This window comes from Bufo gargarizans, chromosome 8 (assembly GCF_014858855.1).
Source record: "Bufo gargarizans isolate SCDJY-AF-19 chromosome 8, ASM1485885v1, whole genome shotgun sequence".
Classification (NCBI taxonomy): domain Eukaryota; kingdom Metazoa; phylum Chordata; class Amphibia; order Anura; family Bufonidae; genus Bufo; species Bufo gargarizans.
Genome location: NC_058087.1, coordinates 104,989,600 through 105,008,027, shown reverse-complemented (window position 1 = coordinate 105,008,027; position 18,428 = coordinate 104,989,600). Strand labels below are relative to the sequence as shown.

Here is an 18,428-nt window from a genome sequence, read left to right as displayed (position 1 = left end):
GCCGCAGGTTGGCCATCCCTGCAGTAGAAAACCCCCACAAATGACCCCATTTCGGAAAGTAGACACCCTAAGGTATTCGCTGATGGGCATAGTGAGTTCATAGAACTTTTTATGTTTTGTCACAAGTTAGCGGAAAATGATGATGTTTTTTTTTTTTTCTTACAAAGTCTCATATTCCACTAACTTGCGACAAAAAATAAAAAATTCTAGGAACTCACCATGCCCCTCACGGAATACCTTGGGGTGTCTTCTTTCCAAAATGGGGTCACTTGTGGCGTAGTTATAATGCCCTGGCAATTTAGGGGCCCAAATGTGTGAGAAGTAGTTTGCAATCAAAATCTGTAAAAAATGACCGGTGAAATCCAAAAGGTGCACTTTGGATTGTGGGTCCCTTTGCCCACCTTGGCAGCAAAAAAGTGTGACACATCTGGTATCGCCGTACTCAGGAGAAGTTGGGGAATGTGTTTTGGGGTGTCATTTTACATATACCCATGCTGGGTGAGAGAAATATCTTGGCAAAAGACAACTTTTCCAATTTTTTTTATACAAAGTTGGCATTTGACCAAGATATTTATCTCACCCAGCATGGGTATATGTAAAATGACACCCTAAAACACATTCCCCAACTTCTCCTGAGTACAGCGATACCACATGTGTGAAACTTTTTTGCAGCTAAGTCGGGCAAAGGGGCACATATTCCAAAGTGCAGGCCATTTTTTACACATTTTGATTGCAAAGTACTTCTCACACATTTGGGCCCCTAAATTGCCAGGGCAGTATAACTACGCCACAAGTGACCCCATTTTGGAAAGAAGACACCCCAAGGTATTCCGTGAGGGGCATGGCGAGTTTCTAGAATTTTTTTTTTTTTGTCGCAAGTTAGCGGAAAATGATGATTTTTTTCTTTTTTCCTTGCAAAGTCTCATATTCTACTAACTTGCGACAAAAAATAAAAAATTCTAGGAACTCGCCATGCCCCTCACGGAATACCTTGGGGTGTCTTCTTTCCAAAATGGGGTCACTTGTGGCGTAGTTATACTGCCCTGGCATTCTATGGGCCCTAATGTGTGAGAAGAACTTTGCAATCAAAATGTGTAAAAAATGGCCTGCGAAATCCGAAAGGTGCTCTTTGGAATGTGTGCCCCTTTGTCCACCTTGGCTGCAATAAAGTGTCACACATCAGGTATCGCCGTACTCAGGAGAAGTTGGGGAATGTGTTTTGGGGTGTCATTTTACATGTACCTAAGCAGGGTGAGAGAAATATCTTGGCAAAAGACAACTTGTCCCATTTTTTTATACAAAGTTGGCATTTGACCAAGATATTTATCTCACCCAGCATGGGTATATGTAAAATGACACCCCAAAACACATTCCCCAACTTCTCCTGAGTACGGTGATACCAAATGTGTGACACTTTTTTGCAGCCTAGATGCGCAAAGGTGCCCAAATTCCTTTTAGGAGGGTATTTTTAGACATTTGGATCCCAGACTTCTTCTCACGCTTTCGGGCCCCTAAAAAGCCAGGGCAGTATAAATACCCCACATGTGACCCCACTTTGGAAAGAAGACACCCCAAGGTATTCAATGAGGGGCCTGGCGAGTTCATAGAATTTTGGGGCATAAGTTAGCGGAAATTGATTTTATTTTTAGTTTTTTCTCACAAAGTCTCACTTTCCGCTAACTTGGGACAAAAATTTAAATCTTTCATGGACTCAATATGCCCCTCAGCGAATACCTTGGGGTGTCTTCTTTCCAAAATGGGGTCATTTGTGGGGTGTTTGTACTGCCCTGGCATTTGAGGGTCTCCGCAATCATTACATGTATGGGCAGCATCAGGAGTTTCTGCTATTCTCCTTATATTGAGCATACAGGTAATGATTTTTTTTTTGTCCGTTCAGCCTCTGGGCTGAAAGGAAAAAATGAACGGCACAGATTTCTTCATTCGCATCGATCAATGTGGATGGAAAAATCTCTGCAAAAAAAAAAATGTGGATGAATAAATCATTGTCGGTATTTAAATTATTTTTTTATATACAAAGTGTTTGCCAAAGCATAGGAACGCTGCCTCCTCCTCAGCTCGTATGCCTTGGCAAACATATCTTTTACTGCAGAGTAGAAATCTCGTCTTGCAGCGCCGCATACACCGACTTGCGTGTAATCTGACAGCAGCGCAATGCTTCTTCAATACCTTTTATAGAACAAACCTCTCCTTCCCCATGGGTCAATGTGCAAAGCGCAAATCGGCCAAAGATGTGTCGAAGTGCGTTATGCACTTTGTCCCAGGTGAAAGGAGGGGTTTGCAGCAGCTGTGTGTGTATGGGCCCTACTAGCCCTGTGTGCCTGTCCTGTGAGATGTGATCCCTATGCTAAGTGTACCTCTGTGTGGTACTTCCGGAAACACTCCCCTAAGCATAGGGCAGGGTGGTCAGGACAGTCAGGACCGAAATAGCGGGTGTCACGCCTTATTCCACTCCTGCTACAGACACAACATTTTTTTCGGGGTGGCGGTCGGTTTGAGGTACCAGCAACGACACTGGGGAAATGTTGCTTGTGTAGACGGCTAACTACACTGGTGGATTGGGCCACGGAACCTCCTGGCTACAGGAGGTTCGCAATGATCTCTTCCTGAAATTTGAGGAAGGATCCAGTTCTCCCAGCCTTACTATAGAGAACGAAACTATTATACAGAGCCAATTGAATTAAATATGCAGACACCTTCTTATACCAGCGTCTGGTTCTGCGGGACACTAAATACGGAGACAACATCTGGTCATTGAAGTCCACCCCTCCCATGTGAAGGTTATAGTCGTGGACTGAGAGGGGCTTTTCGGGTTGCTCGCTCAATTTGGATTGTCGTGTCTGCGTGAATGGAGGAGAGCATGTAAACGTCACGCTTGTCTCTCCATTTCACCGCGAGCAGTTCTTCGTTACACAATGCAGCCCTCTGCCCCCTTGCAAGACGGGTGGTAACGAGCCGTTGGGGGAAGCCCGCGAGACTAGTTTGCGCGGTGCCACAGGCGCCAATCTGTTCTAGAAACAAATGCATAAAGAGGGCCACACTTGTGTAGAAATTGTCCACATAAAGATTGTACCCCTTGCCAAATAAGGGTGACACCAAGTCCCAGACTGTCTTCCCACTGCTCCCCAGGTAGTCAGGGCAACCGACCGGCTCCAGGGTCTGATCTTTTCCCTCATAGATCCGAAATTTGTGGGTATAGCCTGTGGCCCTTTCACAGAGCTTATACAATTTGACCCCATACCGGGCGCGCTTGCTTGGGATGTATTGTTTGTAGCCAAGGCGCCCGGTAAAATGTATAAGGGACTCGTCTACGCAGATGTTTTGCTCTGGGGTATACAAATCTGCAAATTTCTGGTTGAAATGGTCTATGAGGGGCCGAATTTTGTGGAGCCGGTCAAAAGCTGGGTGGCCTCTGGGACGGGAGGTGGTGTTGTCGCTAAAGTGTAGGAAACGCAGGATGGTCTCAAATCGTGTCCTGGACATAGAAGCAGAGAACATGGGCATGTGATGAATTGGGTTCGTGGACCAATATGACCGCAATTCATGCTTTTTAGTTAGACCCATGTTGAGGAGAAGGCCCAGAAAAATTTTAAATTCGGAAACTTGGACTGGTTTCCACCGGAAAGACTGGGCATAAGAGCTTCCTGGCTTGGCGGATATAAATTGTGTGGCATACCGATTTGTTTCGGCCACGACTTAAGTCCAAGAGCTCCGCAGTCAAGAACAGCTCAAAAAATCCCAGGGCTGAACCGATCTGAGCTTTCTCAACCCGAACTCCAGACTGGGCGGTGAAAGGGGGAACTACAGGTGCGGCTGAAGTTGGGGACTGCCAATCAGGGTTTACCAGCACCTCAGGGATTCTAGGGGCTCTACGGGTATGTCTTTGCGGTGGCTGCGACGGGGTCACTACTGCTTGTGCCGTACCGTACCAGCTTCAACTGCCCTTCTGGTGCTTGCCACTTCACCAGGTTGTACGGCAGTGCTGGTACTAGGTCCAGGGAGGGCTGCGCTGCTGGTGTATGCCTCACCACGTAATCCGACAGCACCAGCCCCACTCTGCCGCTCTTGAAGCGGATCCTGCGCAACCTGTGGTCTAGCGACACGGGGCCGGGTGCGCCTGGTGCTCTCAGGGACCTCAGCCTCCTCGTCCGAACTTTGGGTCAGAGAGCCACTGCGTTCTACAGGTTCGTATTCTGACCCGCTAGATTCATCAGATGAGGGTTCCCATTCCTCATCCGACTGGGTCAGAAGCCTGTAGGCCTCTTCAGAAGAATACCCCCTGTTTGACATTTGGGCAACTAAATTTAGGGGTATTCCCTGAGACTACCCAAGAAAAAAAGCAAGCCTGTCTTACAAAGGGGAGGCTAGCGAAGTACCGGAGGCCGCTGCGGTTGATAAAAAATATCAAAACTGATTCTTTTTTATCGCCGCAGCGCGTGTAAAGTGAATGTGCAGTGATCAAAAAAATAAATAATTTTTGTCACTGCAGTGGGGCGGGCGTGGGTGAACACACGTGTGGGCGACCGATCAGGCCTGATCGGGCAAACACTGCGTTTTGGGCGGAGGGCGAACTAAAGTGACACTAATACTATTATAGATCTGACCGTGATCCGTTTTGATCACTTCCAGATACTATAAAAGTACAAATGCTGATTAGCGATACGCTAATCAGCGAATAAAGGACTGCGGTGCGGTGGGCTGGGCGCTAACCGATCGCTAAACTACCTAACCAAGGTACCTAAGCTATACTAAATGCCAGTGGAAAAAAAAAAGTGACAGTTTACACTGATCACTTTTTTCCTTTTCACTAGTGATTGACGGGCAAGAAGGGGTGATCAAGGGGTTAATTGGGGTGCTGGGAGGTGATCTGGGGGCTAAGTGTGGTGTTGGGGGGTACTCACAGTGATGTGTGCTCCTCTGCTGGAACCAACCGACCAAAAGAAGGAGCAGAGGAGCACAGCAGCCATTTAACCACATCATATTTACTAAATATGATTTGTTAGGTGGCTGCTGATTCTTTTTTTTGAAAATCAACAACCTGCCAGCCACGATCATTGGCTGGCAGGTTGATGACGAACTTGTCTTTGAAATTTTGCCGGCCCGCGATGCGCATGCGCGGGCCGGCTTTCCCCGAAATCTCGCGTCTCGCGAGAGGACGCACCGGCGCGTCCACCCAGAGAAACAGGACTTCCGCAAAGACGCAATCCTGCGTACGGCGGTCCTGAGCAGGTTAAAGGGGTATTCTAATCTTAATGATCATACCTTATTTCACTAAGTATGTGCCAATGATCATTTTTGCCAATATAAACTATTATTACATTTCTACCTTTCTCGGTCAAATATTGTGGATTGTACCCCAGTGTTTGATTTCCCCTAGAAACGTCCACCTCCTCTGGAGCGAGTCCCTGGGCCGCGCTTGCGCATAAGCTCCTCTTCTTTCTTCTTGCCTGACGCTCAGTCATCACATAAGCGCGCACGCCGCCCAATGCCGTGCATACCCAGAGAGTTGCCGCTTCACAAACAGAGCCGCGCATGCTCTGTATGCAGCGGCCGTAGAGGGAGAGAATGGTGGAGGAGGAGGGGAGCTGTCAGCCATCAGCAGCGCAGCCCTGATCAGTGAATGGTGAGGAGAACGGGGCTGCGCTACTGTGTGTAACGGTGCCGACTCCCCCTTTCAGGTGGTCTTGGTGGTGGAGGAGGAGGGGAGCTGCCATAGTTCAGCAGCGCAGCCAGGGTCAGTGAATGGTGAGGAGAACGGGGCTGCGCTGCTGTGTGTAACTGTGCCGACCCCCCCCCCCCTTCAGGAGGAGGGGACCTGTCAGCATTCAGCAGAGCAGCCGGGATCAGTGAATGGTGAGGAGAACGGGGCTGCGCTGCTGTGTGTAACTGTGCCGACCCCCCCCCCCCCACTTCAGTAGGAGGGGAGCTGTCAGCATTCAGCAGAGCAGCCGGGATCAGTGAATGGTGAGGAGAGCTGCCCTGCTGTGGATAATTGTCTCGACCCCTTCCCTCTCTTTCAGTTTCATGGTTGGCCGAGTGGAACCCTATGATGTCAGCTGTTAACCCCTTCCAGGGATGGAGCTGCCTCCCGGGCGCTGCGCTGCTGTGTCAGCCCCGATGGTTACCATGGCAACCGGACACCTTCACAGGCACCCGACTTGCCATGGCATAAAGGGTAGTTTCACACTTGTGGTAGGACGGATTCGTTCCGCCTGCTATTTCGCCAGGCCGCCGCTCCGTCCATATTGACTATAATAGGGACAGGGGTAGAGCCCCGGCAGTGCGCAGCGAGAGGCCGCCGGACGAAAAGTACTGCAGGTCCAACTTTTTCGTCCGGCGGCCTCTCACAGCGCCCTACCGTACTGTGCCGGAGCTCCGCCCCCCTGTCCATTATAGTCAATAAGGACGGAGAGGCGGCACGGCGAAATAGCGGCAGGACGGATAAGGCAGGCTGTCCTGTATTACTGTAGTACAGCGGCGACATGAAGCGCACGGCGTCATAGCAACCAGTGACGCCGTGCGCTCCTGCTCTGAACAGGAATCCAGCCCGACATACCACGGACCGCTCTTGGTCACGGAACACGGCTGTGTGCATCAGGCTCTTGCTGGGAAGAAAGTAGCCTGACCAGGCTAAGTGTAATAGAAAATACTGCAGTGTATTATAGAGGCATCAGACCCACTGGATCTTCAAGAACCAAGTTGGTCTGAGTAAAAAAAAAAATTATGAAAAAGTATTAAATAAAAAATTAAGTGTTTTATAAACAAAATAAAAAGTTTCACATGTAAAATTAAAATCCCAAGTAATACATTTAAAAAAAAAAGGAAACAAATAAATAAAATAGACATATTAGGTATCACTGCGTCCGTAAAAATTGGCTCTATAAAAATATCCCATGAACTAACCCCTCAGGTGAACACTGTAAAAAATAAAAATAAAAGCAATGCTAAAAAAGCTATTTTTGTCACCTTACATCACAAAAAGTGCAACGCCAAGTGATCAAAAAGGCTTATGTCAACAATTTGGTACCAATAAAACCGTCACCTCATCCCGCCCAAAATTTGCCCCTACATAAAAAAATCGCACAAAAAAAAAAAAAAATTAAATTAATTAGAACATGGATATATTAAAAAACATTTTTGGGGGTTTCACAAATGCTATTATTGTGTTAAAGTGAAATAATTAAATAAAAAAATACATATTAGGTATCACCGTGTCCGAAACAACCTGCTCTATAAAAATATCACATGACCTAACCCCTCAGGTAACACTATAAAAATAAAACATTGCCAAAAAAGCCATTTTCTGTCACCTTGTATCACAAAAAGTGTAATACCAAGCGATTGGCTTATGCCCCCTAAATTAGTACCAATCAAACAGTTATCCCATACTGGAAAAAATGTGTGCAGAGCGGAATCTGGATCCAGCTGCGCATAGAGTGGGTGTGCATTGGAGCGATCGGAGAAGAGTGCAGGGACACGGGGACAATTTTATTTAGTGGCAGAGCTGTATTAAAAGCTGTTCAGCGACAGTGCTTGTGGGGGAGGGGAAAGACAGATGTAGCAGGCTGTATGTGCTTGGGGGAGAGATCAATAGACAGATGTAGCAGAGCTGAATATGCGGCAGTTCAGACAAAGTGTTGTTGGAATAGAGAAACGCAACTGATGTAGCAAAGCTGAATATATGCCGCAGATCTGACATGGTGCTGGATGGAATAGAGAAACACACTGATGTAGCAGAGCTGAATATGCGGCAGTTCAGACAAAGTGTTGTTGGAATAGAGAAACACAACTGATGTAGCAGAACTGAATATGCCGCAGATCTGACACAGTGCTGGATGGAATAGAGAAACACACTGATACCGCAGATCTGACACAGTGCTGGTTGGGGAGGAGAAGATAGATGTAGCAGAGCTATATATGCATCTATACTGATAAAAGGTCTATGGTTTATACACAACTGTAGTAGAGCTGTATTGGAAAAAAATCAGCTTCAGTGCTGGTCGTGGGGGATGGTCATGTTTTATGGGAGTCAAAAGAACAGATGATGTGGCTACTGGCTGACATGCTTGTGGTCTAATGTATAGTAGTGAATTATTGTTTTGCTGCACAGAATGGGTTTGTAAAAGATAAGACAGGTTCTATGTGTAAAACTGTATTAGACTGCAGGACAATGACCTTTTTCTGTGTAAATAAACGGACCAGTGCTCTCTGAGTGATGATTCCTCAGCAGGGGGAGGGGCCTCACACTCTGCAGGCTGCTACACTGATGACTCATACATTTCACATGAACCAGCACTAGTAGCCTTCACTTGAACTGGCTAAGCCCGCCCAGCCTTAGAAGCTGGAGAGCAGGAAGTGAATGCTGAGCTGCCTGCAGGTGAGTGTTAAATAGCAAGATGAGAATGCCCCTTTAAACCTTTTTTTTTTTTTTTTTTTTTTTTTTTTTCCCCCCAGTTAAAAAGTCCAAGGGTGTGAATACTCTGAATAGGCACTGTACATATATCTTTATACTTTTTATTTTTTTTATTTTTTCCTGAAATATGGAAAACATGAACCATGATGCTGGTTTTACATTCAAATAATTTTATTTACATTGTAAGCTTTTGTCTTGCAGTTCTTCTGATCAGGATGCACCAGTTGTCTTCGTCCACTGTCCATCTTCTGTCTAGCGCCCAAGTGATAACAGCAGTGGTCAGTGTAGTAAAAGAACTTGTAGAGAATGCGTTAGATGCATGTGCTACCAATATAGAAGTGAAACTGGTATGTCATTTATTACTTTATTTTGTGTATATGTGTACTAACATTATGAGAATGAATATTGGATATTTACAGCTGAGCTTTCCTGGTGTCTGGACATTTTGGGATTCCCTTGAAATAACAAAGCTGATACACTGTTTTTTAAAACTGTTAGGCCCTTTTCACACGGGCGAGAATTCTGCGCTGTTGCAATGCTTGAGGTGAACAATGCATAAGGTGTGTCAGTGTGAAAAGTAAGTCCTCATTATTATGCGTTGATTCCTGGTTTTAGAAACCCATCCCCCATACGTGTCTTTATTTTTTGGCTGAACATGTAAGAGGGCTGAAAGAGCACCAGGTGCATTTTGAGACCCAATGTGGTGATTTACGCAGCGTGTGCTGGCAAACTGTAGAGGCTCTGGGGTGAAATAATGAAACCTCAGAGAAATTACCCCATTTTAGAAACTGCGCCCTCTAGGCATTTATTAAGAAGTGGAGTGAGCATCATGAAGCAACTGGCATTTTGCAGAAATTATTGCGTAGTGGTTTGTGCAAAATGAAAATAGCAATTTTTCCACAGATATGGCATTTCAGTGCCCAATATGCAGTGGCCAACTGATGCCATCTAATACACAAAACCCACCCCATAAATTGTTAGGGTCGGAAAGCTTCTTCAATGCATTACAACACATACAGTATTGTGCAGGCCTGGAGGCACCCATTGGTACCCTCCGATTGCATTGCAGTAAGCAGATAGAGGGAGCACCCTCGGCCTCATCTATGGGCATTGAAGATATCTCCAATCCTGGCAGTTACAGTAAGGGCCTGACTGTCGGTAACAGCCAGGCACGTGCTCTGATCATCTGAGCACATCTCCTGTGCACACCCAATCAGTGTGACTTATTTATTTGACAGAATGCAGACACTCCTTTCTAGCTGCGCCATACCTATACTTTACAGTTCCTGTGGAAATTGGGAGGGGTGGGGTGAAGGATTAAATTATGTCTCCTTCCAGTAGGCTCCCTAAAGGGAAGGCAGGGGAGGTTTTTCGCCATCCGTATTTCAGACACTGCTTGGCTGAAAAGTTTCAAACCACCTGCCAGCAACAGTCTGTAAAAACCACCCACAGATGACATCCGTGTTGCGTCCATGAGTTTCATGGACTTATATAATATAATGTGGTATAATGTGTACCGTATATGCCATAATATTCCAAGATATAGAACAAAATAAGGCATACATCCTTGGAGTAGTCAAGTTCTGTGAAAAACCACTGATGGTAAATACACACATTAACCTCCTTGGCGGTATTCCCGAGCTTGACTGGGGGTTAATTTTCGCTGCCAGGAGCGGTAACCCCGAGTCACGCTCGGGGTAACATTGCAGAGTCCCCCCTCACCTTCTGCCGGCGAAACACACACATAAAATAGGTTATACATTGTAATCTGAGAGGATTACACTGTATAACTTCAGATCTGACTGTACAGTGCCCCATGCCTGCCATTTTACTGTCATTTGTGCCCATAATATAAATTTATAACATGGCATCAAAAAAGCGCAATTTTACTTCAAAAGCGGTTTTGGACCAGTTGAGTGACAGTGACACAGAGGTGCTCGCAGAACTGAGTGATAGTGAGTCGTGGGGAGATTTGTCGTCTGACACTGATCTGGCAAGTGACAACGGCAATGATCCTGCACCTGACCTCAGCAATGTACGCACTTGGTGCCCTATTGACTGTGATACGGACCAGGTAGCGCCCCCCCAAGATTCCTGTTCACTGGATCACCTGGGATGAAGTTAGATGTTGAGCGTGACAACCCTCTGGCATACCTGCAGGAGGTAATTGAAAAAAATGTCACAGAGGCAAATCGCTGCCAAGAGCAGCAATCCGCTACGCTGCATGCCACCTTTTCCAGAAGCAGAAAGTGGGAACCGGTGACCAAAGAGGATTTTGGCAGTTTCTGGGACTCATCATTCTTCAGGGGGTGATGGGGAAACCGCTCCAGAAATGGTACTGATCCATCAATAGGTTATTGGCCACTCCATTTTTTGTCACTGTGATGTCAGAATACCGGTTTTCCCTATTTCCACTTAACGAACAATGAAGAATTTGATGAGGCCACGCATCCTGCGCCCAAACAAAAAAAAAATCTGGGAGGTATGGCAAATTATTGTGACCAATTTCCAGCGGACCTACGTGCCAGAAAGGGATGTCAGCGTAGATAAAAGTTTGATGGCCTACAAGGGACGCCTAAGCTGGATACAGTACATTGCATCCAAAAGAGCGCGGTTTGGCATCAAATCCTACATGCTCTGCGAGTCATCCACTGGGTACATCTGGAATTCGGTCATTTACACCGGTAAAGGCACGAAGTTCAACCCCAGGTACAGCGGCTATGGGATGGCCACATCATCTGTCCTTACACTGCTGGAGACATTGCTGAACCAGGGATATTGTGTCACCACGTCTCCGGAACTGTATGAGGTTTTGCTACAAAACAAGACTGATGCATATGGTACCGTTAGGGCTAACCGACGTGACATGCCATCTATGTTTGCCAAGAAAAAACTAAAAACCGGAGAAATGGTTGCCTGGCAGAAGGGTAAGATGATGGCAATGCGATCAGGACGTGTGTCTAATGAGTACTGTGCACAATACCTCTACTGCCGTGGTCCACACAAAAGGTGGGAAAGATGTGCTGAAGCCGCAAGCTGCAAGTCGTGATAGACTATAATAATACCATGGGTGTCGACAGAGCCGATCAGGCTATGACATTTTATCCGGCTATGCACAAACAGCAAAAAAAATATTATAAGAAGATCTTCAGGCATCTTCTGGAACAATGCCTTTGGAATGCATACATCCTGCACAGAGCAAAGAGTGACAAGTTCATTCTGAGTTTATATGGAAGGTGGTTGAGCGGATTTTTGTCAACCACCAGACGGACGCCATCAGTAGCTATGAACAGACCTGGACGTCGTGCTGTTGACGTTTGTCAACCCAGAACACCTGACTGGTCGTCACTTTATCGACTTCATCCCGCCAACTGCAAAATAAGCAGCACCTAACAAGATGTGCGTGGTTTGCTGCTCAAAGAGAGATGGCAATAGAAAGAAAGCCCGAAAAGAAACCAGGTTCCATTGTCCTGATTGTGACGTCGGACTTTGTGCAGTCCCATGTTTCAAAATGTATCACACTCAGGATGTTTTCAGAATGAATTTTCTGTGTTTGACAAATTTCATTATTTTTATTACATTATTAAATAAAATTATATTATTTATTAGATTATAATTCATGATTTTGTGTTTGAAACTGTATCACATCTGGGATGTCTACTAAAGTCTTGTTTGGTGAGGTTTGAGTAAGTAATTACTAAGAATTGCAAACCTACAATACAGAACACCAAATTTCATGCAAAAAATTGTACCACTTTTGGTACAAAATTCCTGACATAATCATACCGCCAGGGAGAAATCAGAAACCTGCTTAGTTGCTCTTTTTTTTTATGTGCCTCTGATTTAAAAATACAAAACAAAAACCTTTTGTTTGATGCAAATGAGCAGGGGTGTTGCCCCTACTACCTGAAGCTCCGTTCTCCCTCCTCCTGTCACGCCCTGCTCATCTTGATTGACAGGGCCAGGCAGTGTTCATGTAATCCTGTCTGGCCGTGACTTAAGCGAAAATATCACACCTGCGCAGTTCTGTGGACAGGCATAGTAAAGGAATGATGCTTCTGGTCGCAGACTTCCTTGGGGGGAAAAATTCCTCTGCGTCTTATGGGGCTAATGCTGACATTTTTCCATTGCAGGCTGCGATGTATGAGCGAGCGGGGAGGGACTGGGAGGAGGAAAATTGCGGTGGGGCCGGTGCAGTCACTGAACTCCGGCCCCGCCGCTCCACTGCTGCACTATACAAATATAAAATGTCTCATTCAATTAAAAGTGATTAAACATGCCCCCCCACTTTTAATATTACCGTACACACTAACAGTTTCTGTAGAAGGCAGGCCGGGCGGGCGGCAGCGTAACTCTTTGATGTCCTGTGAATGAAGCAGGCGGCCAGGCACGTGCCATCAGTGAGTGACGTGTCGGCTGCCTGACCTGCCTGCCTGCGTTGTACAGAAGCTGTTAGGGTGTACGGTAATGTTAGGAGTGAGGGGGCATGTTTAATCACTTTTAATTGAATGAGACTTGTTATATTTGTATACTGGAGCTGTCAGGTGGAATCTGTGGATGACCGTTTTATGGGGGATATCTGTGGATGCCACTGTTAAGGGGTGGAGGGTCTGTGGATGGCATGGTTATGGGCTGGGGGGTTTGTGAATGGCACTGTTATGGGGTGGGGGGGTCTGTGGATGGCACATATATAACAGTGCCAGCCACAGATCCCCCGTAACAGTGCCAGCCACAGATCCCCCGTAAAAGTGCCGGCCACAGATCCCCCGTAACAGTGCCGGCCACAGATCCCCCGTAACAGTGCCGGCCACAGATCCCCCGTAACAGTGCCGGCCACAGATCCCCCGTAACAGTGCCGGCCACAGATCCCCCGTAAAAGTGCCGGCCACAGATCCCCCGTAACAGTGCCGGCCACAGATCCCCCGTAACAGTGCCGGCCACAGATCCCCCGTAACAGTGCCGGCCACAGATCCCCCGTAACAGTGCCGGCCACAGATCCCCCGTAACAGTGCCGGCCACAGATCCCCCGTAACAGTGCCGGCCACAGATCCCCCCTGTAACAGTGCCGGCCACAGATCCCCCCTGTAACAGTGCCGGCCACAGATCCCCCCTGTAACAGTGCCGGCCACAGATCCCCCCTGTAACAGTGCCGGCCACAGATCCCCCCTGTAACAGTGCCGGCCACAGATCCCCCCTGTAACAGTGCCGGCCACAGATCCCCCCTGTAACAGTGCCGGCCACAGATCCCCCCTGTAACAGTGCCGGCCACAGATCCCCCCTGTAACAGTGCCGGCCACAGATCCCCCCTGTAACAGTGCCGGCCACAGATCCCCCCTGTAACAGTGCCGGCCACAGATCCCCCCTGTAACAGTGCCGGCCACAGATCCCCCCTGTAACAGTGCCGGCCACAGATCCCCCCTGTAACAGTGCCGGCCACAGATCCCCCCTGTAACAGTGCCGGCCACAGATCCCCCCTGTAACAGTGCCGGCCACAGATCCCCCCTGTAACAGTGCCGGCCACAGATCCCCCCTGTAACAGTGCCGGCCACAGATCCCCCCTGTAACAGTGCCGGCCACAGATCCCCCCTGTAACAGTGCCGGCCACAGATCCCCCCTGTAACAGTGCCGGCCACAGATCCCCCCTGTAACAGTGCCGGCCACAGATCCCCCCTGTAACAGTGCCGGCCACAGATCCCCCCTGTAACAGTGCCGGCCACAGATCCCCCCTGTAACAGTGCCGGCCACAGATCCCCCCTGTAACAGTGCCGGCCACAGATCCCCCCTGTAACAGTGCCGGCCACAGATCCCCCCTGTAACAGTGCCGGCCACAGATCCCCCCTGTAACAGTGCCGGCCACAGATCCCCCCTGTAACAGTGCCGGCCACAGATCCCCCCTGTAACAGTGCCGGCCACAGATCCCCCCTGTAACAGTGCCGGCCACAGATCCCCCCTGTAACAGTGCCGGCCACAGATCCCCCCTGTAACAGTGCCGGCCACAGATCCCCCCTGTAACAGTGCCGGCCACAGATCCCCCCTGTAACAGTGCCGGCCACAGATCCCCCCTGTAACAGTGCCGGCCACAGATCCCCCCTGTAACAGTGCCGGCCACAGATCCCCCCTGTAACAGTGCCGGCCACAGATCCCCCCTGTAACAGTGCCGGCCACAGATCCCCCCTGTAACAGTGCCGGCCACAGATCCCCCCTGTAACAGTGCCGGCCACAGACCCCCCCCCCCCCTGTAACAGTGCCGGCCACAGATCCCCCCCCCCCGTAACAGTGCCGGCCACAGATCCCCCCCCCCCCCCCGTAACAGTGCCGGCCACAGATCCTCCCCCCCCCCCCCCCTGTAACAGTGTCGGCCACAGCTCCCCCCCCCCCTGTAACAGTGTCGGCCACAGCTCCCCCCCCCCCCCTGTAACAGTGTCGGCCACAGCTCCCCCCCCCCCTGTAACAGTGTCGGCCACAGCTCCCCCCCCCCTGTAACAGTGTCGGCCACAGCTCCCCCCCCCCCTGTAACAGTGTCGGCCACAGCCCCCCCCCCTGTAACAGTGTCGGCCACAGCTCCCCCCCCCCCCTGTAACAGTGTCGGCCACAGCTCCCCCCCCCCCCTGTAACAGTGTCGGCCACAGCTCCCCCCCCCCCCTGTAACAGTGTCGGCCACAGCTCCCCTCCCTGTAACAGTGTCAGCCACAGCTGTAAACTGAAAGGCGCATCTTAAGAGAAAAAGGTTTCTCAGAGGCGGTAATCTCCACTCTGTTGCAGAGTAGAAAACCGGTCACGTTAAAAATCTACTCGAGAGCCTGGGAGACCTTTTTACGTTTTGGGATCGGCTGGTGGGATTTCTCCAATGACCCTAATCCTGGACTTCCTTCAGGCAGGACTTGATAAAGGTCTATCCGTAAGTACCATTCGTGTCCAGGTAGCAGCTTTAAGCGCTTTTCTAAATATCAAACTTTCAGATTTGAATGTAGTCAAAAGATTCCTTAAAGTGGCAAGTAGAATTCACCCTAGGCTTAGATCTTCTGTCCCTCCTTGGGACATAAATCTGGTCCTATCCAGGCTAATAATCTGCCTCTTGAACCCCTCGGAGAGATCTCCTTGAGAACATTAACACTCAAAACAGTATTTTTATTAGCAATCACCACTGCGAGAAGAGTAGGAGAAATCCAGGCTTTCTCTATTCTGCCTCCCTATCTTACTGTTTTAGACAACAGAATTATATTAAAGCATGCTCCTGAGTTCCTTCCCAAGATAGTGTCCAGGTTTCCCTGTCAGCAGGAAACGACTATTCTCTCCTTTTGTTCCCAGGCGACATCAGATAAGGAAAAGTTGTTCCATAACCTAGATGTTAGAAGGTGCGTTCTACAGTACTTGGAAGCAACCAAAGATCTGAGAAAGTTAAACCAGTTGCTAATACAATATCTGAGACTTCACCGAGGCAAAGCAGCCAGCAAGACCTCCATCTCTAGATGGATAAAGGCCTGCATTACTTTTAGCCTACGAGACTGAGGGGATTGCTCCGCCTCCTTCACTGAAAGCTCATTCCACCAGAGCATTGTCAGCATTCTAGACCGAGGGTGCCTCAGCTTCATTGGAAGTTATCTGTTGAGCAGCTACATGGTCCAACCCTTGTACTTTTTTTAAGCATTTCAAGCTGTAAATTTCCACCAATAGAGTCTTGTCTTTTGGCCGCAGAGTCTTATCTGCGGTGGTCCCACCCTAGTAAGGTCTGCTATGCTATTCCTCCAGGTAGTGCTGTTGTGGAGGCGTGGGGAAAAAAAAAAAATTACTCTTACCGGTAATTGGATTTTCCTTTAGCCTCCACAACGGCACGGGATTCCCACCCCCCCAAAAAAAGGGGGAGGTATATACATATTTCCACATGTATTTACTTTCAAATACTCTTTTTTTGTTATGTGTTATAAGTAGTTGCCCTTTTTTATTTACGGTACGCTATGGAGTCTGTAGAACCTTAGTTCAAGTGATATTATCTCTATTGTTTATGTTTGTACCTTTATTAAATTGCTCCTTGTTTTCATGCCTATTCTGAGTCCTAGGTTAATAACTGGAGAGGTAATAGGGAGGGGGCCCTTTATTGGCTGATCTCGCTATTGTTTCTTGTCCCTGAGAAGGCGGGCCAACCTCCAGGTAGTGCCGTTGTGGAGGCTAAAGGAAAATCCAATTACCGGTAAGCTTTTCCCACATGCTTTTGGGAGACTTCAGATGTGTTTTAGCAAAATGTAGCCTGGCTTGGATGTTTGTATTCGTAAGAAAAGGCTTTCGTCTTGCAACTCTACCCAGCAGCCCAGACATATTAAGAATACGGGAGATTGTTGTCATATGTACCACTCAGCCAGTACTTGCCGGATATTCCTGCAGCTCCTTTAATGTTGCTGTAGGCCTCTTTGTAGCCTCCCAGAACAGTTTTCTTCTCGTCTTTTCATCAATTTTGGAGGGACGTCCAGTTTTTGGTAATGTCACTGTTGTGCCATATTTTCTCCACTTGATGATGACTGTCTTCACTGTATTCCATGGTATATCTAAAGCCTTGGAAATTATTTTGTACCCTTCTCCTGGCTGATATGTATTAACAATGAGATCCTTCTGATGTTTTGGAAGCTCTCTGTGGACCATGGCTTTTGCTGTGGGATGCGACTAGGAACATTTTCAGGAAAGACCAACTAGAGCAGCTGAACTTTATTTGGGGTTACAGTCACAGCGAAGGGGCAGGGAAGGGGGCGCGGTTACCTTGACTTGAAGCAAGGAGGCCGCTGCCCCCTTGACTTAAAGCATGACTAGAAAATCAAACGGGCAGGAGATAAAAGAACGTTTTCTGAACTTTTGCTTCATCTGCCGTCAGGAAGAAAACAAGTCTGAAACATGCTGCTGGCTACTCTCGAGTACTGCTGGCAGCTTGGGATGGTTTTTGGAGGTTCCCTTTAACTCTAATTCTGGCCCTAGCAGCGACATATATCAAAAGCTGATTTTTTTAATACAGAAATGTTGGCCTATTAAAAAGTATGTACAGTATATGCACTAAATACTTTGTCGGGCTCATTTTGCCTTCGGCTCGCCTGTGTTGTTTTGTCTGGTGTCCCTCATCTTCCTCTTGACAATACCCCATTGATTCTCTATGGGGTGTAGGTCAGGCAAATCTGCTGGCCAATCGAGCACATTAATACCATGGTTATTAAACCAGTTAGGCCCCTTTCACACGGGCGAGTATTCAACTCACGCATCGCACCCGCACTGAAACCGGACCCATTCATTTCTATGGGGCTGTTCACATGAGCGGTGATTTTCACGCATCACTTATGCATTGCGTGAAAATCGCTGTATGTTCTATATTCAGCGTTTTTCACGTAACGCAGGCCCCATAGAAATGAATGGGGTTGCGTGAAAATCACAAGCATCCGCAAGCAAGTGCGGATGCGGTGCGATTTTCACGCATGGCTGCTAGGTGACAGTCTATTCACTGTATTATTTTCCCTTTATAACATGGTTATAAGGAAAAATAATAGCATTCTGAATACAGAATGCTTAGTAGGTGATCAATTGAGGGTTAAAAAAATAAAAAATGAAACACACCTTCTCCTTTTGATCGCGTAGTTCCCGGTCTCTTCTTTAATGATGAACTACCGGCTAAAGGACCTGTGGTGACGTCGGATCACATGCTCCAATCACATGGTCCATCACCACCATGTTATAAGGGAAAATAATACAATCTTCAGAACATCAATCCCAAGCCCGAACTTCTGTGAAGAAGTTCGGGTTTGGGTACAAAACATGCACGATTTTTCTCACACGCGTGCAAAACGCATTACAATGTTTTGCAGTCGCTCGGAAAAATTGCTCGTGTTCACGCAATGCACCCGCCTCTTATCCGGGCCCAAAATTTATTTTCATCTGAAAAAAGGAATTTGGACCACTGAGCAACAGTCCAGTCCTTTTTTCTTCTTAGCCCAGATAAGCCGATTCTGATGATGTTTCTGGGTCA

General features: G+C 47.8%; 1 protein-coding gene across 6 annotated transcripts in view; it reads left to right on the top strand.

Moving 5' to 3' along the window:
* Window positions 1-18,428, top strand: part of PMS1 (PMS1 homolog 1, mismatch repair system component) — a 488,451-nt gene that overhangs the window by 4,271 nt on the left and 465,752 nt on the right. For 4 of the 6 annotated variants that reach the window (XM_044304357.1, XM_044304354.1, XM_044304352.1 and 1 more), the window contains exon 2: window positions 8,633-8,778. The exons of 1 other annotated variant lie outside the window; for it this stretch is intronic. In XM_044304357.1, the coding sequence (XP_044160292.1) occupies window positions 8,647-8,778 (132 nt within the window). In that variant the 5' untranslated portion in view covers window positions 8,633-8,646. Of the gene's footprint in view, window positions 1-8,618; window positions 8,779-18,428 lie in introns of all 6 variants that reach the window. One more of the 6 variants, XM_044304353.1, reaches the window with a different exon arrangement.